The 24,194-nt window shown below is 45.8% G+C and overlaps 1 protein-coding gene across 6 annotated transcripts in view; it reads left to right on the top strand.

The window, feature by feature from the left end:
• The window catches only part of trrap (transformation/transcription domain-associated protein), an 83,706-nt gene that overhangs the window by 15,736 nt on the left and 43,776 nt on the right, over positions 1-24,194 (top strand). For 2 of the 6 annotated variants that reach the window (XM_064950469.1, XM_064950470.1), the window contains exons 25-49: positions 112-372; positions 815-976; positions 1,209-1,305; positions 1,543-1,664; positions 2,518-2,688; positions 2,805-2,873; positions 3,629-3,649; positions 4,244-4,363; positions 4,559-4,678; positions 4,911-5,075; positions 7,482-7,663; positions 7,893-8,091; positions 9,870-9,998; positions 10,954-11,220; positions 11,485-11,691; positions 12,444-12,602; positions 12,716-12,883; positions 15,202-15,312; positions 16,199-16,345; positions 17,271-17,484; positions 17,671-17,799; positions 18,475-18,624; positions 22,275-22,337; positions 23,323-23,522; positions 23,825-23,946. In XM_064950469.1, coding sequence (XP_064806541.1) covers positions 112-372; positions 815-976; positions 1,209-1,305; positions 1,543-1,664; positions 2,518-2,688; positions 2,805-2,873; positions 3,629-3,649; positions 4,244-4,363; positions 4,559-4,678; positions 4,911-5,075; positions 7,482-7,663; positions 7,893-8,091; positions 9,870-9,998; positions 10,954-11,220; positions 11,485-11,691; positions 12,444-12,602; positions 12,716-12,883; positions 15,202-15,312; positions 16,199-16,345; positions 17,271-17,484; positions 17,671-17,799; positions 18,475-18,624; positions 22,275-22,337; positions 23,323-23,522; positions 23,825-23,946 — 3,755 coding nt within the window. The remainder of the gene's footprint in view (positions 1-111; positions 373-814; positions 977-1,208; positions 1,306-1,542; positions 1,665-2,517; positions 2,689-2,804; positions 2,874-3,628; positions 3,650-4,243; positions 4,364-4,558; positions 4,679-4,910; positions 5,076-7,481; positions 7,664-7,892; positions 8,092-9,869; positions 9,999-10,953; positions 11,221-11,484; positions 11,692-12,443; positions 12,603-12,715; positions 12,884-15,201; positions 15,313-16,198; positions 16,346-17,270; positions 17,485-17,670; positions 17,800-18,474; positions 18,625-22,274; positions 22,338-23,322; positions 23,523-23,824; positions 23,947-24,194) is intronic. The other 4 variants (XM_064950472.1, XM_064950473.1, XM_064950471.1 and 1 more) reach the window with 3 other exon arrangements.

Below are 24,194 nucleotides of genomic sequence, written 5' to 3' on the forward strand. Positions count from 1 at the left end.
CTAGTTGTCTGATTTGTGTTGACACACAGGGTTAAAACAATCATATCAAAGAAAAATGTGTTTACGGGGAGGGTAAAAACAATAGTTAAATATATCAAGTTTGACCTCCAGGTGTCTAATGGTGCAGTAGCCATGGCCAAGACCACTCTGGAGCAGCTCTTGGTTCGTTGTGCCACCCCTCTGAAGGATGAGGAGAAGACTGAGGAGCTGCTGGCTGCTCAGGACAAGTCCTTCCACATGGTCACCCATGACCTGGTGAGAGAGGTCACCTCCCCCAACTCCACGGTCAGGAAGCAGGCCATGCACTCCCTGCAGGTGCTAGCTCAGGTCACCGGGAAGAGTGTCACCATCATCATGGAGCCGCACAAAGAGGTGGGTCTAAGATGCCGTACCAGGGTTTTGTGGCACAATTTGTATTTATTATGGAACCTCATTAGCTGCTGCCAAGGCTACTCTTCCTGGGGTCTGGAAGAATTAAGGCAGTTATACAATTTAAAAAAACATTACAATACTTTAATTACAGAATTCACCATGTACTGTGTGTCATCAGGCCTCCACTCTACTACCAAATATCTACAACACAAAATCTATGTGTACATGTGTGTATGTATGCATTCACCATCATAGAAATTGAATGGGTAAAACAGGATTTTTCGTAGCTCATAAAGTGGTGACTGTTAGGCAGTGGTAGATATGGTCCTTGCTCTACACATGCTACAGATATTGGGACGAAGGTCCAGGTGTTACAGAACGTGACCCCCCCCAAGAAGCACCTGTTGATTTTATAACCTGTTATAACCCCTTCCACCCACAGGTGTTACAGGACATGATCCCCCCTAAGAAACACCTGCTGCGTCACCAGCCGGCCAACGCCCAGATCGGCCTGATGGAGGGCAATACCTTCTGCACTACCCTGCAGCCACGCCTCTTTACCATGGACCTCAACGTCATGGAGCACAAGGTCTTCTACACAGAGGTGAGAGGTCGTGGGCATAGCCATGGCAACGGACTGAAAGGAATAGTTTATCACAAAGTCAAACGTTTATCATAGGTTTTGTTTTCATACCTTAAAAGTGGTCTATCCAATAATTATCACAAACTGTTGAAAACAATTTGCCCTATTGAGTTAACAATGTATTGAGTTGACTCTGTATTTCCATCCCCTATTGATTCATATTGATAAAATTTCTTTCTTGCTCTTTCTCCAGCTGTTGAACCTGTGTGAGGCTGAGGACGCTGCTCTGATGAAACTGCCCTGCTATAAGAGCCTGCCCTCTCTGGTTCCCCTGCGCATCGCTGCCCTTAGTGAGTACATGACAGGAGTCTGAGTACTTACTACACTGAAGGACTCCAAATAATTCTGCCATTCAACATGTAGAACAAACACGTATATCACAATCAACTCGACAAAATGGGAACAACATTCTTTCTAATTCTGCTTTGTTCATCATCTACTATTCCACAGCATCTCAAAACAAATGTGTTAATCCAACATTTTGTCTTTTATAAAGCAGTAAATTGACAGTTGTTCTGTCTGCATAGATGCCCTGGCAGCTTGTAACTACCTGCCTCAGTCCAGAGAGAAGATCATTGCTGCACTGTTCAAAGCCCTCAATTCTACCAACTCTGAACTGCAGGAGGCAGGAGAGGCCTGTATGAGGAAGGTTAGTATATTACACACGTCCCAGGTAGCCTAGCCGTTAAGAGCATTGGGCTAGTAACAGAAAGGTCATGGTTCAATTTCCTAAGCCGGCAAGGTGTAAAAATCTGCTGTTCTGCCCTTGAGCAAGGCAGTCAGCCCCAACAACTGCTCCTGGGCTGACGATGTGGATTTTAAGGCAGCCCCCCGCACCTCTTTGATTCAGAGGGTTTGGGTTAAATACGGAGGACCTATTTTGGTTGAAGGCATTCAGTTGTGCAACTTACTAGGTATCCTTCCTTCCCTTTCTTCTCCCTTCTTTTATCCTCATCACCTCCTTCATCCCTTTCTTATTTCTCTTTCTTGATCCCCTCATTGCACACCTTTTTTCTCCCTCCATCACAAAATCATTGAATTTCTTCTACATGTGCCTCTTCCTCAATGCAACACTGACCTCCAGCCTTCATACCCTCAATCTACCTATCAACACCTTCATCTCTCCCTCCATCCAACAATCATTTCTCCCTCCATTCTCTCCTCTCATTCTCGCCTCCTCTCACGCTGTCTTCCCTGGCCTAACACTAATGAGCGTTGCCAGGGAGCGGTCGATACAGGATGGAGTGTTTGTTCTGAGCAAAGAGGGGAGAATTAATGTGGCTGCCATGCATCATCCCTGTGTGTGTGACTGGCCCTGGCCTTATTGTTGCGGCCTTTCTCTCAGGCACTGGATCATCCAGAGCTGTTTTACTGGGCTCTTGGGTTGAGAGACAGAAATAAAGTTGGTGAGAATAAGCCATGATTCATGCTGCGAATGACCTGAATTGAAAAATGATTATGGTTAAAGGAATGTATTTTTTTCTCTTTGTTCTTTCTCCCAGTTCCTGGAAGGGGCCACCATCGAGGTGGACCAGATCCACACCCACATGCGCCCTCTGTTGATGATGCTGGGGGACTACCGCAGTCTGACCCTCAACGTGGTCAACCGCCTCACCTCGGTCACACGCCTCTTCCCCAACTCCTTCAACGACAAGTTCTGTGACCAGATGATGGTAAAGAAGGAAGGCTGCTGAGTTTGGGCTAAACATTATTTATTAAGTCGCTATTAACGCATCAAGGAGGTAGTCATCCATTGATTAAATATCTGATTAATCTCTCTCTCTCTCAGCAACACCTTAGGAAGTGGATGGAGGTGGTAGTCATAACTCACAAGGGAGGCCAGCGCAGCGATGGCAGTGTGAGTATGAACACATAGGAAGATGACTTAACACACATGCACCCTGACAGCTCCTCAGTGAGGCCTGCTCCAGATGAGAAGTGAGTGGCCATATTACAATCAATGATTAATTAGGCACCAGCCAGAGCGCAGAGCCAGCAGCCCAGCCACCGTCTCTCCACTCGTTATCTCTGACAGATAACCTTGTAAAGGGGAAGAAGAGGTGTTGCAGGGGGAGAGATGCACCGTCCACCGTCAGCCTCTGCAGAAATAGCATCCATTATTTCCTGCTTTTCTTTTCTCTTCCTCTCTCTGCGCTCCTCAAACGTAGTGGTAATGAGATGTAAATTGGCCCTCTGTTCGCCTGCCACTACTCTTCTCTTTGAGGGCTGCCACTGACAATGAGGCAGGGACCACCAGGTCAACCGCACAGGAGAACAGGGAGAGAGGGGATGAGGAGGAAGGGGGGGCAGGGAGGGATAAGAGGGATGATGAGGAGAGTGAGGGGGGGTTAAGGAGGGGTAGAGAGTGGATAGAGGGATAAGGAAGGAAGCACAACTATACCAGTTTGTTTAACCAATTGTCCTGTTTTTTTTCTCCCCTGTACAGTATGAAAATGTTTGAGATTTCTCAGGTCTTTACCACTGTCTGAATATTTGCACACACACACTCATTCCACTCCATTCCATCCTTCATGCACCCCCCTCCCCCTCCCCACACACACACACACTGCTTTGCTGACTCTTTCCATTCTCTCCCATTCCGTTCCGGCACAGCCTGCATTGGAGGGAGTTGAGGTGAGACTGGGTCCAATGTTGCCCCCTCCCCCATAGTGTTGTGGTAGTGCTGGTGGATTGTATTGTCTGTTGTGTTTGGTTGCTTAACATTAACCTTACCTGGTGCTATACCGTATCAAAATGTTCTGTGACATTTTATACCAACTCAGTTTATGACCCCATTTCATTTTAACGTCATAAGAGTCACTAATAGTAAAGTCATAGAAATCAATCATCATTGAAGTCAGCAAGTTGTAGATGGTACTCTCAACCCCTCTCATCCATATTCCAAAACAACCAATCATCACTCCCCAACTAGTAACATCACTTCCTCATCCCCTGAAGCTGTTTTCCATTAGAAATGCCCTGTTGCGCAGTTCCAAATTGGCCCCTACTCCCTAAGTACTCGTGGAGCTCTAGCCAATCCTCTCAGATCTCAAAAAGTGTCTAGGGATTAGGCCGGACTACGGGGTCCATTTGGTATTGGGCTAGTGTATCTCTACAGTTACTGCAAAATCAAGATGTCTGTTCAAGATGTTGGTAAAGATGACTTAATACTATTTTATTTTCTCACCTCCACTTTCCCTCTCTCCCTCTTGTCCTCTCCCTCTCTAGGAGATGAAGATATGTTCGGCCATTATCAACCTGTTCCACCTGATCCCAGCAGCTCCTCAGACTCTGGTCAAACCTCTGCTGGAAGTGGTCATGAAGACCGAGCGGGCCATGCTTATAGAGGTACTAGGCACGTCTCTCGCCTCAATTCTCTCCATCCTTCCACTCCTCTCTCTTTTTCTCTCCCTCTAATCTCCTCATTCCACCTCTCCATCTACCCCTGAATTATAGTTCCCTTCCACTTCTTTTTCAGTCCATTTAAAGAACACTTTTTTTAGATTGTTATGGACATGGTTAACTTATTGCCCCCCTCCCCAGGCTGGCAGTCCGTTCAGGGAGCCCCTGATCAAGTTCCTGACGCGCCACCCGTCCCAGACCGTAGAGCTGTTCATGATGGAGGCCACACTCAATGACCCACAGTGGAGCCGCATGTTCATGGTGAGACAAATGCCCTCCTGCCTAAGAGCCTCAGGCACATTGTCTCACTACCGGGTTTTAACTGTGTCAAGGAATCCCTGTGTGAAAACAATTGCCAAATACAAGTGCTGTTTTGGCCGCTAACATTTTGCTCTGGGTGTTCTCATTAAGCTGGTTTGCTCTATGGATCTCTGTAAGAAATTAATTTTATATTTCCCATTCTCTTAATCCCCTCTCCACTGTTATGCTCCAGAGTTTCCTGAAGCATAAAGAAGCCAAGCCCCTGAGGGACGTGCTAGCCTCCAACCCGAGCCGCTTCGCCCCCCTGCTGGTCCCTGCTGGTACCGCAGCCACCGCTAGACCTGGGTCCCCCTCCACCAACACAGCCCGGCTTGACCTGCAGTTCCAGGCCATCAAGGTGAGTGAGGACGCACAGCTTTGGACACGAGTGCACTCGATTACGCGCACACACACGCATTCCTTACCCCATGACACTTCATGCTAATCTACTGCTGACAGGCTAGTTTCAGCCATGTTGCTTACGCCTAGGGCTGTTGTGACCGCCGGTGTGGCGGTAATACGATCACGAGTCGTGAAGGCAGTCAAATTCCATGTGACCGTTTAGTCACAGTAATTAAGCTTCTCCAAGCTTTGATGCTGCTGCTGGTCATTAGTAGTCTACCAAACTGGCTAACTGCCTGGTACTCAGCACTCTATTGTCCCTCTAGTCACTCTGACATCAATGCAAATGTCTTTGAAAATCTAATCAAACACTTCATGAGCCCATGAGTGCATGTTGGGCAACATTTCAATAGGCTATGCAAATGCTTAAAAAAAAGAGTGATGGCCTCTACTAAAACATCAGCTTTCCATAGGCTACTATATTTATTTTTCAACTTTCCTAATATTAAGCACATTGCTTATATTTACAAAATGAGTATAGCCTATATGGTTAGCATGAAAATTAACCACAGGAAAATCATCCTCCATTTGCTTTTTAAGTGCATAGCTGACATGTATTTTCCCCCGCTGCCGTTTCAAGACAGGTGCATGATAATGGTCCATTGTAAATCAAAACACATTTCACACATTTATTATTTACTCTTTGTAAAGACGAGATGAAATCAATAATAGGCTAATATTGTCACCCATCACACTATCACTTGTGAACGATGCCCAACCCAGCGCAGGCAAGAAACGATGTATACCTTTCCTTTTTTCCGACTTTCGTATCATAGTCTCACACCTCATGTAGGCCCATAGGCCTATGTTTTGATAAGGTTTGTATCACAACCACAGTCGCCAAATAACTTCTTTAAATTTAAGCACTTTATCCGCTTTATAAGGAGTGTAGAGCCTAACTGGCATACATATGCAGCACGTGAGTTTCAAGTTGGGTAAATTAATTTTCACCATAAATGCACCTTTTTTTTAATAATGAAAGCATTACATGCATAATCCCATTTCTGGTCACTTTTGATAATGGTGTTTTCCTGCTAATTGAATATTTACGCTTATAATAAACTATTAGGCCATCAGCATTTTTGGCTAAACGTTCTGATCTGTTGCATTAGCCACATTGTGTAAAAAAAAGTTTTTTTGATGCTAGTGGTTGTACTATCGCATCCCACAACTGTCCCAGACTGTTTGGAATATTTATTTCTCGAACAGAATAGGTCGACCTTTGTACTATGGGGGACAGTATGTCATAGGCTAGTGCTTTTGCTGTTCGTTATGCCTACTCCTCTTGTTGGCTGAAAAAGTAAATGTGGACAGTTCTTCCAATATCTTCAACATGCACCTCAGAATTGGATAAGGACACGCGCAGTTGCGTCCCCGATGTGTCTGTCTTCACTTGTAGCCTGTGAGAAAGACCAGATCACGTGATGGAGAGCCATATGAATGAGATGAGAAGGGCTTTGGAGCGGGAAGCATTTAGGGAGATGGGCTGCAAAAGGCATAGAATTTTTTGGGGGGGCATTATGGCCATACAAAGGGGACGCTGCCAGGAAATTTGAGGCATTATCAAGTGCTTGTCATATTGTGAATGAGTGACCGATGAAGTGTGTATATAGCTTGCGCAAAAAAACTAAGCAGAGCTCATGCCTTTTCAAGCTACTTTTTTCAAATCATCATTAGACTCGCATCATGCAGCCTTACAATGTATTAAACATCTAAACATATAGCCTAACCTTTGTAGAACATTCATTAATACTTACATTAATAACTCTAAATTAAGCATATAGGAATACCTATTTCTTTGTTAATGGCTCAACACAGAATAGCTGCATGTGCACACTCCTTCAAATCGTTTGGAGAAAATATCCTTTATTTTTTTTCAGCTTTGTTCAATTGTATTCTTCAAACTATAAAATAATGCCACAGAATATATATAATATCAAATATCTGAGCTAGTGTAGCCCACAGCCATGTGGCATAGCCAGATCAGGGCCTAACATAAGGACAACTCAGAGTATGCTATTCTGAAATAGACTACATTTACTTATCATGTTTCTTTAGAGCTGATTTATTGTGAAGTTTAGCATATATTACATGGATTTATTAGACTTTTTAAAATGTATGTTCTTAAGGTCTGCATCAGTGGCTTGTAGGCTATGTGGAAGCCAGGATATGCTAAATGTTTGTTAATTAACGGTTAATTACTGTGAGACTGACAGTTATTTTCTAGATGATTACCGGCAGATGAAATTTCATCACTGCCGCAGCCCTACTTACACTTATCAAATGTTTTCCAACAGAGTGAGTTTGTTATACCTTCTCACACCTGAGTCTACTGTTCTCTCTCCCCTCTTTCACTCCTCAGATTATCAGCATCATAGTGAAGAATGAGGAGGGCTGGTTGGCGGGCCAGCACTCTCTGGTCAGCCAGCTTAGACGGGTCTGGGTCAGCGAGGCCTTCCAGGAACGACACCGCAAAGACAACATGGCCGCCATCAACTGGAAGGAGCCCAAGCTGCTGGCCTACTGCCTGCTCAGCTACTGCAAGTATGTACCTCACACACACGCCATGATAGTGCTGGCTTAATGCCTGCTCAGCTACTGCAAATATGCATCAGTTGCACTACCATTGTCAATATCTCTTAACTCAAGAGGCTTGAGAGAAATGCATCCTTGACTGTGCAACCGCGAGCTTTCATGTAAATCTTCAGACATTGATGTATGACTTCTACAAAAATCAAAGGATTTGTACTTGTACTCCTTGCCCCCCCCCCAGACGAAACTTCAATGAGATCGAGCTGCTGTTCCAGCTGCTGAGGGCGTTCACGGGTCGTTTCCTGTGCAACATGACCTTCCTAAAGGACTACATGGAGGAGGAGATCCCTAAGAACTACAGCATCGCTCACAAACGAGCCCTCTTCTTCCGCTTCGTAGAGTTCAACGACCCACACTTCAACGATGAGCTCAAAGCCAAGGTAACCAACCCATTCTCGCTATCGTACTCTTTCACACACACACAGAGATGTATATGGGAACACAGCATCCCCTCATGCATTCACTCGCACCCACAAATATATGGTGAAAGACCATTATTAAAAGCAAAAAATCTGTAATTAAATGGCTATATTCTTCACAAACTCGTGAGTGTTCCCTGCTGAACTGCAGAGTTTTTTTTTAATTTCAGCGGTGCAGCGCCAGTTCTCCCCCTGATGAATTATGCTGCTCATATAGTCATCCTCTTAATTGTTCTCTAGCGAAGAGCAGATGCTGTCCGTGTGTGTGTGCTAGTGCTTGAGTGTGTGTTCTTGTGCCTGTGTGTGTTTTAGAGCTGGGACGATAAACCGAAAATGATCAACATTGACACGCCAATGACTTATCGCATGCATTTTTCTGATATCGTTCATTACAATAAGTAGTCTGTACTAGAGAACTGTAAAGTTTGACATGAATGAGGTTTACTAATATGGGTGATTGTTAATGGTACAACTGGTGGCCACAACCATCAAATTACTAGAAGTAGTTGAAAGTGTTATTAACTAAAAAGCTGAAGTGCACATTAATGTTATAAACTTATTGTTCTATTTTTCGTTCTTGCATCAATTCAGGCAATTTATCCAATATGGATGTTTGTCCATATCGCCCATATCTCTACATATCTCTACTGTGAATCATAGTCTTCCTGAAAACAAGGCTCTATAGGGAGAAAGGGTGTGCTGTGCAATAGCACTAGGCAGATGGGGTCTGGATATTTCACCTTAACTGAGAGAGCAGCCAGGACCTCCACACTCACAGGATGTGCCTCAACTGGCACCCTATTCCCTTTATAGCACACTACTTTTACCAGGGCCCATAGGGCTCTGGTCAAAAGTAGTGCACTATATAGGGACAATGGTGCTATTTGGGATGCAGAATGGAGGCCTATTCTCATATGGTGAAATATTAGGACCACTGTTGCTAACAAACGGCTGTTCTTTCTAGTAGTCCTCCTCCCCTAGCCTAACATCTGGACGATTTAACATAATGCCTATCTCTCACACTCTCTCTCTCTGGTTCAGCCACAGGCACTGCCTCTGCTTTAATAGATAATGCTAATGTCTCCGCTAGAGAGAGAGCGAGACACACACACACACACACACGCGCGCTGTAGAAGGACACTAATCATCTAATGGCAATAAAGTAATGTTGGGCGACGTCTGTATGATTGATATCACAGACACTCTAAATGAATGGGAACATATGAGACCAAATAAGAGAGCGTGGCGCTACGCATTTCCTCTCCCTCTATTATCTGTTCCTGTGTGTGTTAATGGCAGCGTCGGAGCATATGCTGCCACATGATGCCTCTATTAAAATATGTCCTGCCTAGAGGATGATGTATAGGGTGGAGACTAGTTCATTAGGATGGTACCTATAAATGCTCAGTTATTCTGCTGCTGACTGCTTAATCATTCCTTTGTCTTCAATGTCTACCATTGATATATGCTCTTGTTATTGTGAAGAGTTTAAATGATTAAGTTGTACTTTATTGATTTATTTTTGATTGAAAGATTTGACTAAGTCGCTCTTGATCAGATTGGTCATTTAGCAGACAATGTAAATGTACATTATGTTTTTTAAACAACGTGGAATTTGATTTAACTGACATTCCTGCTCTTATCTCCTCTATAGACCTTTAAAAAAGACCACACCCGTTAGATAAGTTCTCTTCTTTAAGTGTGGATCTGTTATTACAACCTGTCTCTTTCTGTCCCAGGTTTTGCAGCACATCCTGAATCCAGCGTTCCTGTACAGCTTTGAGAAGGGGGAGGGGGAGCAGCTTCTGGGACCGCCCAACCCAGAGGGAGACAACTCCGAGAGCATCACCAGCGTCTTCATCACCAAGGTATAAAAACCAACCAACGCCTCGCCCTCAAGACTCTTCATGGATGGCCTATCCTTTCTCTACACCCCTGTCCTTCTCTCCTCTTTTCATCCCTTTATCCCTCATCATCTGTTACATCCATCACTACCTCTTTTTCCTTTTATTCTGATCCTCTCTGATCGTCTTCTCCCTTTCTCCTCATCTCTCTTTTCCCTTGCCCATCTTGCCCCCTCTTCCTGCTCTCATCCTATTGCCCTCTCTCCTCTCATCACTCTGTCCATCCATCAGAGCAGTGTGTAATGTTCTGGCCTGCCTGGCAGTACTGTCACCGTGGCAACAGTAAAGGTCACGGTTTTGTTTGTCTTGAACACGATCTAATCATAGTCCCTGACTCACTGTCTGACCAACACCAGACCTAGTATGGATCTGATCGTCTGGTTGGGTTTTAAACTCATTTCCTCTCTCCACCTTTCTACATGAGGGGCGGCAGGGTAGCCTAGTGGTTAGAGCGTTGGACTAGTAACCGGAAGGTTGTGAGTTCAAACCCCTGAGCCGACAAGGTACAAATCTGTCGTTCTGCCCCTGAACAGGCAGTTAACCCACTGTTCCCAGGCCGTCATTGAAAAAAAAAATAAGAATGTGTTCTTAACTGACTTGCCTGGTTAAATAAAGGTAAAAATTAACTTGTAAGTCGCTCTGGATAAGAGCGTCTGCTAAATGACTTAAATGTAAATGTAAATGACAAATTATGCATTTTAAGTCCTTGTGGAAAATGCCACTGCCAAAATGCCACTGCCAAAAAATGCCACTGCCCCCCCAAGTCAGATTATATTGTATTTATTTATTAAATTATCAGTTGCTTTTAAAAAAAAAAACACCTATAGAATGTACATATTCTCTTTGCCCTTCTCTCTGTGGGGAGAAATGTCTTGAAGGACAAGAAATATGTAATACATCCATCTTCTCTCTCTCATAGGTCCTGGATCCAGAAAAGCAGGCAGACCTCCTAGATTCCCTCCGTATCTACCTGCTCCAGTTCTCTACTCTCCTGGTGGAGCACGCCCCCCACCACATCCACGACAACAACAAGTCCCGGAACAGCAAGCTGCGGCGCCTCATGACCTTCGCCTGGCCATGCCTGCTGCCCAAGGCCTGTGTTGACCCTGCCTGCAAGTACAGCGGCCACCTACTCCTGGCACACATCATCGCCAAGTTCGCCATCCACAAGAAGATCGTACTGCAGGTTACTTTACTTTTTTAAAAATATAGTTGGAATTTTCTGCGAAATACTTATAATTAATATATTGTGGCAGGTTGTTGCCATCGATTATCAGCTCTTCTGTCTTGTCCACATTGATGTGGAGGGCCCCATTCTTGGAGGTTGCTGGCCTGTTTTTAGGCTGCATAATCCAATTTACAAAGGATAGCTGCTCACTGATTTATGCCCTCGAAAGTAACGTTTTACATTTGACATGATCACATTTCTTCCACCTGTGCGTGTATCTAGGTGTTCCATAGCCTGCTGAAGGCCCACACTATGGAGGCCAGGGCTATCGTCCGCCAGGCTATGGCCATCTTGACCCCGGCCGTGCCAGCCCGCATGGAGGATGGACACCAGATGCTGACCCACTGGACACGCAAGATCATCGTGGAGGAGGGACACACCGTCCCTCAACTGGTCCATATACTGCACCTTATCGTCCAGCACTTCAGAGTGCGTAACAAATGCTCGCGCACACACACATCCTAGCACGCAGGGTGGATTTTTCTGTATAATTCTACTTTATAGAATCTACTAATTCTATGGGTTTCCCCCCTTGTGCTTCCTACACCCTTCATCATGATCCCAGCTAGCTGTTTAGAACTGTAGACTGACGCCTGGTCAAGTTCATTGTAGATTGATCTGTGGCACTTTGACACACTGCTCTCTGACCGAGACCGCTCATCATGATTACCCTGGAGAGATGAGTCTGTCACGATGGACATGTGCCTAGAGTAGTGTGCATGCGTCTCCATCTGATGATCTCTGACAGTGTAGACTGCACTCGGACAGGAAGCTCATCTCACTCTCTGCAGTGTGTATGCATGTAGACAGGGCTTAGCTGTGCTTTCTGTCTGGGGTGGAAGTCCCTGTCACCCATCAGAGATAATCACTCCATCTGAACAGCTCTAATCATCTCTGACAATGCTGACCGCACTTCCGATAGGAGTGTCATAGAGGCACCCTCTTCAGAGCGTTTCTGTCTGTGTGTGCCTCTGTGCTTGACCCTTTGGGGTTTGAGTGCGTTCTCTGGCTAAGTATAGGCCTAATAAGTGTGTGGGCTTTGTCACAGAGTTTAAATCGATGGTATCTAGAGTCCCAAGCATACCTGTGTAGCTTAGATGAACACACACAAGGTATTTCCCCTGCCCCACTGTTTTCTCCCATGTGGTGTCTAACCACGCACCCCCCCTCCCTGTCCCCAGGTGTACTACCCGGTGCGTCACCACCTGGTGCAGCACATGATCAGTGCCATGCAGCGTCTGGGCTTCACCCCCAGTGTGACTATTGAACAGAGGAAGCTGGCTGTGGACCTGGCTGAGGTTGTCATCAAGTGGGAACTACAGAGGATCAAAGACGCACTGGTACGCGTGCAGACCCATTTAATAGGATTGAACACGTTAATTGTTTCACCTACGATACTCTTCCTTTTACAACTGTAGAAAGTAGATTTTGATATTTGATTAATTTTTCCTAGCCGGAGGCGGAGGGGGCCGACCCAGGTGGTAGTGGAGAGGGGACCAGTGCAGGCGCTACTGGGGGGGTGAAGAGAGGCCTCTCCATGGACTCTGCTGCCGGACAGGACGTCAAGAGGTTCCGTACCGCCACTGGAGCTGTCGCCGCGGTAACACCGCCCAGCACTAGTGTATGTATCAGGAGGGAACAGATTATTTTCTCCGGTCACATGGTCAGGAAATCCTGATGGGTCTTGGTAACAGCTCCACCATGCCTTCTGATTGCCTAGGTGGAATATGCATGTGTTTGGCCTCACCCTGTCCCATGTGTGTGTAGGTGTTTGGCCTCACCCTGTCCCATGTGTGTGTAGGTGTTTGGCCTCACCCTGTCCCATGTGTGTGTAGGTGTTTGGCCTCACCCTGTCCCATGTGTGTGTAGGTGTTTGGCCTCACCCTGTCCCATGTGTGTGTGTAGGTGTTTGGCCTCACCCTGTCCCATGTGTGTGTGTTTGGCCTCACCCTGTCCCATGTGTGTAGGTGTTTGGCCTCACCCTGTCCCATGTGTGTGTGTGTGTAGGTGTTTGGCCTCACCCTGTCCCATGTGTGTGTGTGTAGGTGTTTGGCCTCACCCTGTCCCATGTGTAGGTGTTTGGCCTCACCCTGTCCCATGTGTGTGTGTGTAGGTGTTTGGCCTCACCCTGTCCCATGTGTGTAGGTGTTTGGCCTCACCCTGTCCCATGTGTGTAGGTGTTTGGCCTCACCCTGTCCCATGTGTGTAGGTGTTTGGCCTCACCCTGTCCCATGTGTGTAGGTGTTTGGCCTCACCCTGTCCCATGTGTGTAGGTGTTTGGCCTCACCCTGTCCCATGTGTGTAGGTGTTTGGCCTCACCCTGTCCCATGTGTGTAGGTGTTTGGCCTCACCCTGTCCCATGTGTGTAGGTGTTTGGCCTCACCCTGTCCCGTGTGTAGGTGTTTGGCCTCACCCTGTCCCGTGTGTAGGTGTTTGGCCTCACCCTGTCCCGTGTGTAGGTGTTTGGCCTCACCCTGTCCCGTGTGTAGGTGTTTGGCCTCACCCTGTCCCGTGTGTAGGTGTTTGGCCTCACCCTGTCCCGTGTGTAGGTGTTTGGCCTCACCCTGTCCCGTGTGTAGGTGTTTGGCCTCACCCTGTCCCATGTGTGTAGGTGTTTGGCCTCACCCTGTCCCGTGTGTAGGTGTTTGGCCTCACCCTGTCCCGTGTGTAGGTGTTTGGCCTCACCCTGTCCCGTGTGTAGGTGTTTGGCCTCACCCTGTCCCGTGTGTAGGTGTTTGGCCTCACCCTGTCCCGTGTGTAGGTGTTTGGCCTCACCCTGTCCCGTGTGTAGGTGTTTGGCCTCACCCTGTCCCGTGTGTAGGTGTTTGGCCTCACCCTGTCCCATGTGTAGGTGTTTGGCCTCACCCTGTCCCATGTGTAGGTGTTTGGCCTCACCCTGTCCCATGTGTAGGTGTTTGGCCTCACCCTGTCCCATGTGTAGGTGTTTGGCCTCACCCTGTCCCATGTGTAGGTGTTTGGCCTCACCCTGTCCCATGTGTGTGTGTAGGTGTTTGGCCTCACCCTGTCCCATGTGTGTGTGTTTGGCCTCACCCTGTCCCATGTGTAGGTGTTTGGCCTCACCCTGTCCCATGTGTAGGTGTTTGGCCTCACCCTGTCCCATGTGTAGGTGTTTGGCCTCACCCTGTCCCATGTGTAGGTGTTTGGCCTCACCCTGTCCCATGTGTAGGTGTTTGGCCTCACCCTGTCCCATGTGTAGGTGTTTGGCCTCACCCTGTCCCATGTGTGTGTGTGTGGGTGTTTGGCCTCACCCTGTCCCATGTGTGTGTGTGTGTGGGTGTTTGGCCTCACCCTGTCCCATGTGTGTGTGTGTGTAGGTGTTTGGCCTCACCCTGTCCCATGTGTGTGTGTGTGTAGGTGTTTGGCCTCACCCTGTCCCATGTGTGTAGGTGTTTGGCCTCACCCTGTCCCATGTGTAGGTGTTTGGCCTCACCCTGTCCCATGTGTAGGTGTTTGGCCTCACCCTGTCCCATGTGTGTGTGTGTGTAGGTGTTTGGCCTCACCCTGTCCCATGTGTGTGTGTGTGTGTAGGTGTTTGGCCTCACCCTGTCCCATGTGTGTGTGTGTGTAGGTGTTTGGCCTCACCCTGTCCCGTGTGTGTGTGTGTGTAGGTGTTTGGCCTCACCCTGTCCCGTGTGTGTGTGTGTGGGTGTTTGGCCTCACCCTGTCCCGTGTGTGTGTGTGTGTAGGTGTTTGGCCTCACCCTGTCCCATGTGTGTGTGTGTGTGTAGGTGTTTGGCCTCACCCTGTCCCATGTGTGTGTGTGTAGGTGTTTGGCCTCACCCTGTCCCATGTGTGTGTGTAGGTGTTTGGCCTCACCCTGTCCCATGTGTGTGTGTGTAGGTGTTTGGCCTCACCCTGTCCCATGTGTGTGTGTGTAGGTGTTTGGCCTCACCCTGTCCCATGTGTGTGTGTGTGTAGGTGTTTGGCCGCAGTACATCCATGCCGGTAACAGAGACTCTCCTCACCAAGCCAGTGGAGAAACAACACACAGACACCGTGGTCAACTTCCTCATCCGCATCGCCTGCCAGGTAACACCTTTGTCATGATCACCTTGTTTACACAGTGTCCCAGGTACCCCCCCGGGTCACTGCGTCACAGTCAGCAGGCCTTGGTAGCAGCAGCAGATGTCCACCCCTGGACTTGCAGAGGGACATGTCCTTGGTTCTGGATCTGTGGGCTTTACCTGAAATAGAACTGGGAAAGAATGTCACCACCTCCTCTGGGCACCATTGTACATAATTGCCATGTGTAGCAGTCTCTGAATGTGCTTCATTTTTACTTATATTACAATTGTCTGACACTGAAACAGCTGCTGCTTTTTCTCCATTTTGTTTCACAAGACCCGGGGACCCTTAATTAACCTCTGTCTATTTTCAATGGAAGACGATAATGATGATTGTTACTTTCCCCAAGAAAAACAAGGTTGCTCAAACAGAAGTGGAACTAACAAAGTCACTGATGAACAAACAAACAGTGGGGTTTTAGGAGGGCTCTGAAATACACATGGGAGTGTCCACTGAAAGTTGATTGTCAGGTCCCGGTTGTTGTTGCTAGACACCCACAATGAGCGCGCACTAAGAGCCAAACAAAGGAAAAACCTACACCAAACTTAAAGACAGGAAGCAAACCAAAAGGAGGAGCAAAATGATGTAGACAGGGAAGATCTTTCTAGAAATCAAACAGGGAGAGCCAACTAAAGGTGTTGACCCTCCACATCTCTCTAGGCAACTGGAGCACTCGGCCAGCCACTCTTAATTAGCACCTGGGCCAGCACAGGTCAAACACCTCCCCATTAACAAGATGGCAACCAGCACAGGTGTAACGTAGACTGACTAACGAGGTGACACCAATCTGTCTAACCTCTAAACATAAATGGAAAAACCTGTACTATGATGATTATGATGTGTTCTCCAGGTCAATGACAGTGCCAACGTGGCGGGGTCTCCAGGTGAACTCCTGTCCCGTCGCTGTGTAAGCCTGATGAAGACTGCTCTCCGCCCTGATATGTGGCCCAGAGCTGAGCTCAAACTACAGTGGTTTGACAAACTCCTCATGACTGTGGTAAGGCTTCACAGAAATCTCCACTTCTCGCTTTCTAGTTGTTGATTTTTGTTTTCACATTGAGGTTTTACTTCTCTTCCGGTCAAAATTGCTTTATCATGCCTCCCAGAAATGATTTGTAATACTCACATCATACATGCATCAGCTCAAATCCACCATGTAGAGCTGTGTTTTCAATGAGTGAGTAACTGAAGTATGTTCTTGCCAAGTTTCCTCCTGGGATTTGGCCTTCAGTCAGTTGTTTTCCTCAGCTCCTAAGTTTGTCTTCCTATTTTAATTCCTTTGTCCCTTATCACTTCCCTGTCATTATTTGAAGCAGCAGCCTCACTCAGTGTAGGAGAGATAACTAATCCACCCGGACTGACTTGACTGTCCCATCCTCCACTCCTCCTCCCTATTCATAACCTTGTCTTAGGAAGCTTATCTGAGGGCAACCCCAAATGTCTGACAATGATTGTTTTTCTCTCTGTGGGTCACTGCAGCCCCCCTCAAACCGAGCCCCAACCTTACCTGGGGGGTGGGACTGAACAGTATATGTCCAGCAGTCTTATCCAGACCAATGAACAACGCTGTAAATCAGATTGCCCTTTCTCATCTCATTGTACTGCCATGTCAGTCATTAAAGGGACAGTGGGAGAGGGCATCACACACACCTCTATCTGAAACACACCAGAGACTAGGCCTTATTCTGTTCCTGCAGCGCTGAATCAATACCTTTTAACTTCGACCAGAGCCTTATCAACCGAGTCACCTTGTTCATTATTACACATTAGACCAAATGGTCTGCTCCTAATCATCTTTCTATCTCTCTTCTCTCCTCCCTCTCTACTAGATGGAGTGTAATTGACAGCACTCCAAAAGGATTGATGTATTACCCTGCACTCACATTCTTTCTCTCCACCTCTCCCTCTCTTCCCTCCTCCAGGAGCAGCCAGCTCAGGCTAACTTCTCTAACATCTGTACTGGCCTGGAGATCCTGTGCTTCCTGCTGACGGTACTCCAGTCCCCAGCCATCCTTACCCACTTCAAGCCCCTCCAGAGGGGCATTGCTGCCTGCATGACCTGCGGCAACACCAAAGTCCTGCGGGCCGTCCACTCCCTGCTATCCAGACTGATGAGCGTATTCCCCACCGAGCCCAGTGAGTCCCAGCTGTATTAGTAGAACCCAGACCGGTGTCTGCTGTGACATACTTTTAGGAGTTTTCCTATGACCCAAAAAGAATCCGCTGCAGACACGCCTATTTGGGAAACTGCGTTTTGAGTCAATAAGCCAAACTTCATTCTACTATAATCAAATATGTTGCCTTTTTGTGTTCTTCTCCTAGGCACGTCAACTGTGGCATCTAAGTATGAGGAGTTGGAGTGTCTGTATGCAGCGGTGGGGAAAGTAATCTACGAGGGCCTCACCAACTATGAAAAGGCCACCAGTAGTGCTAACCCAACACAGCTGTTTGGTAAGACACCTACCAGAACCAAGACACACTTTTACTTTCTCTGTCGGTCTCTTATTCTCCCTTGCACTCATTCACTCAATCATTCATGCTCTCGCTCTCTCAGGCGCGCCTGCACACACCATCTCTCCATCCAGTAATTAGAGGAGCAGGTGTCGTTTAAATCTAAAGCAGTGGTCTATGCTGGGTGGGTTAACAGCTCGTTTGGTTAAATGAACGGTGCAGCACAGGTCAGTCAGTCTGTGGAGGTAAAGCCAGATTTTTCTCTTTCACTACTTCTAATATCAGGTTTAAACCTGATGTCAGAAGTTTTTCTGAAAAGCTTATTTTTCATGCATGAGAATAAAGTCTCAATTTACATGGAGGTGGCATTATTTATTTAAGTGGCACAAAGTGAGATGGCTATTGGAGAACACTCTAAAGGTAACGCTATTTGATACCGTTTCCCGAAATGGCAAAAGTGGTCAATAACTGCTTTCATACCCTGTCCTCTCCTTGAGGGGTTGTGTTACACTGCTGGTATGATGCATGTCTCGCCGACGGTGACATTTTAACATTCGTCTCCCCTCTACAGGAGACCGCATGCTTTTTCTGTAATTTGGTTCGATTTCCTCCAAAAATGTCTTTAGTGTGTGAGACAGTGGCAGTGTCTCGAATGTATTTTTCTCTCTCTCCCAGGTACGTTGATGATTCTGAAGTCGGCTTGTAGTTACAACTCCAGCTACATTGACAGGCTCATTTCTGTGTTCATGCGCTCGCTGCAAAAGATGGTCCGAGAACACCTCAGTCCCCAGCAGGCCACCCCCGGGCCCACCGAGGCCAGCACAGGTTGGGAATACTCACACACATTCAGAGACACTAACACACAGGGCTCCAGACTAACTTTCCCCCTCGTGGCACTGGAGCTATTTACTTTTTCAGTTGGTGGCACCAGCCCATCATTTGGTCACGCCTACATTTTGCCGCAGTGTCACGCAATACATTTTTTCCCCGTAATCCTCTCATAAATTATTCACGGTGCTAAAAAATGTTTCATCTAACATGTCCAACTTAAAGCAGTGATTGTCATGGATTTTTGGTTGACAATAGGCTATTGTTTCTATACACTGAGTGTACAAAACATTAGGAACACTTGCTATTTCCATGACAGACTAACCAGGTGAATCCAGGTGAAAGATATGCTACCTTATTGGTGTCTCATGTTAAATCTGCTTAAATCATTGTAGATGAAGGGGAGGAGACGGGTTAAAGAAGGATTTTTAAGGCTTGAGACATGGATTGTGTATGTGTGCCATTCAGAGGGTGAGTGGGCAAGACCAAAGATTTAAGTGCCTTTTTGAATGGAGTATGGTAGTAGGTGCCATGCGCCCCGGTTTGAAAAGTCGATCTGCAACGCTGCTTGGTTATCATGCTCAGCAGTTTCCCGTGTGTATCACTAATGGTCCACCACCCAAAGGACATCCAGTCAACTTGACACAACTGTGGGAAGCATTGGAGTCAACATGGGCCGGCATCCCTGTGGAACGCTTTCAACACCTTGCAGAGTCCATGCCCCAATGAATTGAGGCTGTTCTGAGGGCAAAAGGGTGGTGTGCAACTCTATATTAGGAAGGTGTTCTTAATGTTTTGTACACTGAGTTTATTTTACTGTCAAAATAGAAGTTATTTTATTTTGTTTAATAGATTCATTTGCATACATCTTTTTAGCCCACTAATATCACATGCTGTAGGCCAACTGGTGGCCTGCAGGTGATTTAAATTATGACTTTTTTTATTTAATTGATTTATATTTGGACATAAAATACTAAACACCAGCCAATCAGCTCCAAATGGTTTTAATTTTGGAAGTCTGTTTTACAGGATTCCCACACATAATAGAGATGCAGTGCCTTCAGAAAGTATTCACACCCCTTGACTTGTTACACATTTTGTTAAAATGAAGAAAAATATTATTAAAATGTATTTATTTGTATTAAAAAAAAGTCAGCGATCTCCACAAAGTACTCCGTAATGTAAAAGTGGAAGAAAAATTAAAACATTTGTAAAGAAAAATATGGCTAAAAAACACTATCATTGATTAGATAAGTATTCAACCCCCTGAGTCAATAAATGTATTTTCAAGTCTTACCATAGATTTTCAAGTTGATATGTCAAAACTGTAACTAGGCTACTCTGGAACATTCAATGTCGTCTTGGTAAGCAACTGCAGTGTATATTTGGCCACGTGGTTATTGTTTTGCTAAAAGGTGAATTTGTCTGTTGGAAAGCAGACTGAACCAGGTTTTTCTCTAGGATTTTGCCTGCGCTTAGCTCTATTCTGTGTCTTTTACCATAAACTCCCTAGTCCTTGTCAATGACAAGCATATGCATAACATGATGCAGCCAACACCATGCTTGAAAATAGGAAGAGTGGTACTCAGTAACATGTTGTTGGATTTGTCCCAAACATAACGCATTGTATTGAGGACAAACTTAATTTCTTTGCCACCTTTTTTTTGTAGTTTTACTTGAGGGCCTTATTGCAAACCGGGTGCAATATTTGTGTTCTGTACAGGCTCCCTCCTTCACTCTGTCAATTAGGTTAGTATTGTGGAGTAACTAAAATGTTGTTGATCCATCCTGCGTTTTCTCCTTTCCCAGCCATTAAACTCTAACTGTTTTAGTCCTCATTGGCCTTATGGTGAAATCCCTGAGCGGTTTCTTTCCTCTCCGGCAACTGAGTTAAGGACACCTGTATCTTTGTAGTGACTGGGTGTATGAATACACCATCCAAAGTGTAATTAATAACTTCACCATGCTCAAAGGGATCTTCAATATCTGCTTTTTTATGTTTTACCCTTTTACCAATAGGTGCCCTTTGCGAGACATTGGTAATCCTCCCTGGTCTTTGTGGTTGAATCTGTGTTTGAAATTCACTGCTCAACTAAGGGACCTTACAGATCATTGAATGTGTGGGGTACAGAGATGAGGAAGTAATTAAAAAATCATGTTAAACGCTATTGCAGGTAGTGAGTCCATGCAACGTATTATGTGACTTGTTCAGCACATTTTTATTTCTGAACTTATTTAGGCTTCCAATGACAAAGGGGTTGAATACTTATTGACTGATGACCTTTACGCTTTTCATTTTTAATTCATTAAAAATAACCCTAATTCCACTTTGACATTAAGGGGTAGTGTGTGTGTGTGTGTGTGTGTGTGGGCCAGTGACTATCTCAATTTAATCAATTTTAAATTCACTCTAACTAGGAGTTGTAACCAAAATTATTTTCGAATTTCGTTCTGAACGGAAGCATTTTTTTTCCCCGTTCCGACCAGCAAAACAAACTTCAGAACCGTTAAAAAAAAAATGTTCCTTTTTAAACCTCTGACCTCTTACTTCACCAATGGATAGAGCTTGCCCACTCCTTAGCAAGCTGCTATGTACATGTGTTGGACGGACAAGTCTAGTGTAGGGTTGGACATACGACTGAAATTTTGCGGGTGAGGAGAAGGCTGGGCATGAAGCGCTGGGCATCTTGCTATGACATGCATTATCTGTGTTAGGCCTACAGTTATACCAACAGAGGAGCTTTTATGGAGGACCTTTTAATGTTTTTAAACTTCAAAGAGTTTGCTTAGTTTGACTAGAGCTAGCTCTTGACTATGACTCTGTTACATTACACATAATGCTGACTAAGTTTAGGAGCTAGATTTAAATATGAATTTGTCTTGCGTTTTTGTACTTAGATAAAAATAAATAAGTCATGAACACAAAATAATGTTAACTGGTTACCATGCTTTTTAAAAAACGTTTGGTTCTTTTTGCTGAACCGGTTCCAACCCCTGCCTGTAACATTACAACATATGGAAAAAGTCAAGGGGTGTGAATACTTTCTGAAGGCACTTTTATATGTGATCAATACAAATGTTAGCAGATTAGAAATGATGTTTTAGCCAAATATATATGTTTTGTTTTCTTGCGGTCAACTTTCAGTCTACAAAGTATCTGTAAATATTATCCGGTCCTCAGACAATCCTCTTCAGAAAAAGTTGTCCTGCAGCTGAATCTAGTTGATGATGCCTGCTGTCGGCTAATTCATTTGAGACTAATTCACCTCTTAAGGAAGTGGAAATTAAAAAAACATTTGCTAGATTACTAAATAAATATAATATGGCTGCTAGTTAGCTGTGTAATTGATTTAATATAACAGTAAATGAATTGTCCCCCAAAAAAAAAAACCTACCCAGTGACTTATATAGGCCTACCGGTATGCACTGACTCACAAAACACTACAGAATGCACTCGCGCATGCGCGCTGTATCTTAAAACCGTAAAGAAACTTTAGTTTTAAAACGGTGCCAATCACTCGATATTGAGAAATACATGTTATACCTACAGCAAGCTGGGATCCTCTATCCAACAAACATTGTGCTTTCAAAACAATTTTACAGTTTGAAATGTTGCGCAATCAGAACACATTTTTCTCTCCCTCTAGAGCGCACAGGAGGGAGAGGGAGTGAGAGTGGCTCGCTCATCACAGCAGCCGCCAGCGAAACAGGTACAGGGGCAGATCAAACACGTTCATTGTAGGAATCAGGATAACTCTGTTTGAAAAATAGGGAGTTTTGAATGAGATGCTCGCATAGCCAAGTCAATGGGACTTAAAATGCAACTAAATGGTTGCACTCTGGAGCCTTAGCACACACATACTCACCTTTTACCACATACTCAGGCCCACCAGTCCCAGGTCTCCCAGTAGACGTGTTACCCAGCGCCAGCAGCCCAAGTGGGATGGCATCCGGTTACTTCTTACACTGCCTGGCTCTCTGCTCCATTTCCTCCAGTCATCAGCCATTATTGCTCTCCCAGGTCTATAATACAGTCTTCCCTAGTTAGCCTTCATCAAACAGGGGTGACCTTTCAGCTGGCTGACCTTAGCACCCCCTGGAAACAGTTGGAATTCCTTGTGTGTGACACTGAGATGAGAGGGTGTAGCAGTCGAGATAGCAGCTCAGATATCCCCCTACCTCGGGTCTGTTTGGCCCATACAGAAGAGGGAGTGAATGGCTGGAAGGTCAATGTGAATGGCTGGAAGGTCTGGCAGATCCACTGTGATGATAGAGGTCTCACTGGGAATCTACCACAGCTCTGATTCCCCTCCTGGGTTGTAGATGCAGTGAGATGCCTCTGGCTGAGACAGACTTTTTTACCTTGCACCGTTTCTCCAAAGGTTTGATGGTCCTCCTGTTTAGTGTTTTCTGCATGTTTAGTCTTGCAGTGTTTGTGTGGCCACTGGGTGATGCTGCAGTGAGACTGCATTTACTCTTGGTCATAGCCAATGAGCCCAAGCCAAGCACATTCATCCCTGCTCTTCCTAAGACCGGAAATGATAGTGAGATGTTATCAGGCTTTTTAAATGGATCTCTAATGACCTGTATGTTCACTGTCAAAGAACACAAACACACTATTTTACACTCACTTTGTAGTGAATGCAGTTAAGTGAATTGACATTCTATGTCATGACCTCTAACCTCTCCCCACAGTGACTAGTGAACTAGTGATGCTGTCTCTGGACCTGGTGAAGAGTCGTCTGTCCGTCATGTCCATTGAGATGAGGAAGAACTTCATCCAAGTCATCCTCACGTCGCTCATCGAGAAGTCGCCTGACGCCAAGATCCTCCGCGCCATCGTCAAGATCGTGGAGGAGTGGGTTAAGAACAACTCCCCCATGGCAGCAAACCAGGTGAGAGGACCATTTTTCATCACGTTTCCCTGTTGGCCGATTAGCAAACACTGAAAACCCAGGACATGCACTGCTAATGATCTGTGTAAGAACAACTAGCCAGCAAAGCAATCTGGGAACCAGGAAACACAAATCTAGACAGGTGTCTTTGCTCTGAGTCCAGCAGAGACAATGAGGGGGGAGCGAGGACCAAAGGTACTACACCCCCCCCTTCAGATGCACTAAAGATAAATTAAGATAAGATACGATAAGATAAGCACTAAGATAAATCAATCTGTTCTCTATCTCGCTTCCATCCACAGATGCCCAATCTTCGTGAGAAGTCAATTCTGCTGGTAAAGATGATGACCTATATAGAGAAGCGTTTTCCTGATGACCTTGAGTTAAACGCCCAATTTCTGGACCTCGTTAATTACGTTTACAGGTAATTACCCCCATTAATCACCTGGATGAGTATGCACGGCAAACATACTCGGCGCCGCTACGATATTTCACCCATCGATTGGGGGGGAGAGAAAGGCAGGAGAGAGTCGGGTGCAGAGAGAGGAGTATACCAGGTCACCGCCACAAACCAGTCATCCATTGAGCAGGAGGGACAGAGGTTGGGGATAGGGTAGACAGAATGATGGGGGTTGGATTTGAGGGTCTTCCAGTGACAGGACACATGGTGTA

Source organism: Oncorhynchus masou, chromosome 31, assembly GCF_036934945.1.
Source record: "Oncorhynchus masou masou isolate Uvic2021 chromosome 31, UVic_Omas_1.1, whole genome shotgun sequence".
Lineage (NCBI taxonomy): Eukaryota > Metazoa > Chordata > Actinopteri > Salmoniformes > Salmonidae > Oncorhynchus > Oncorhynchus masou.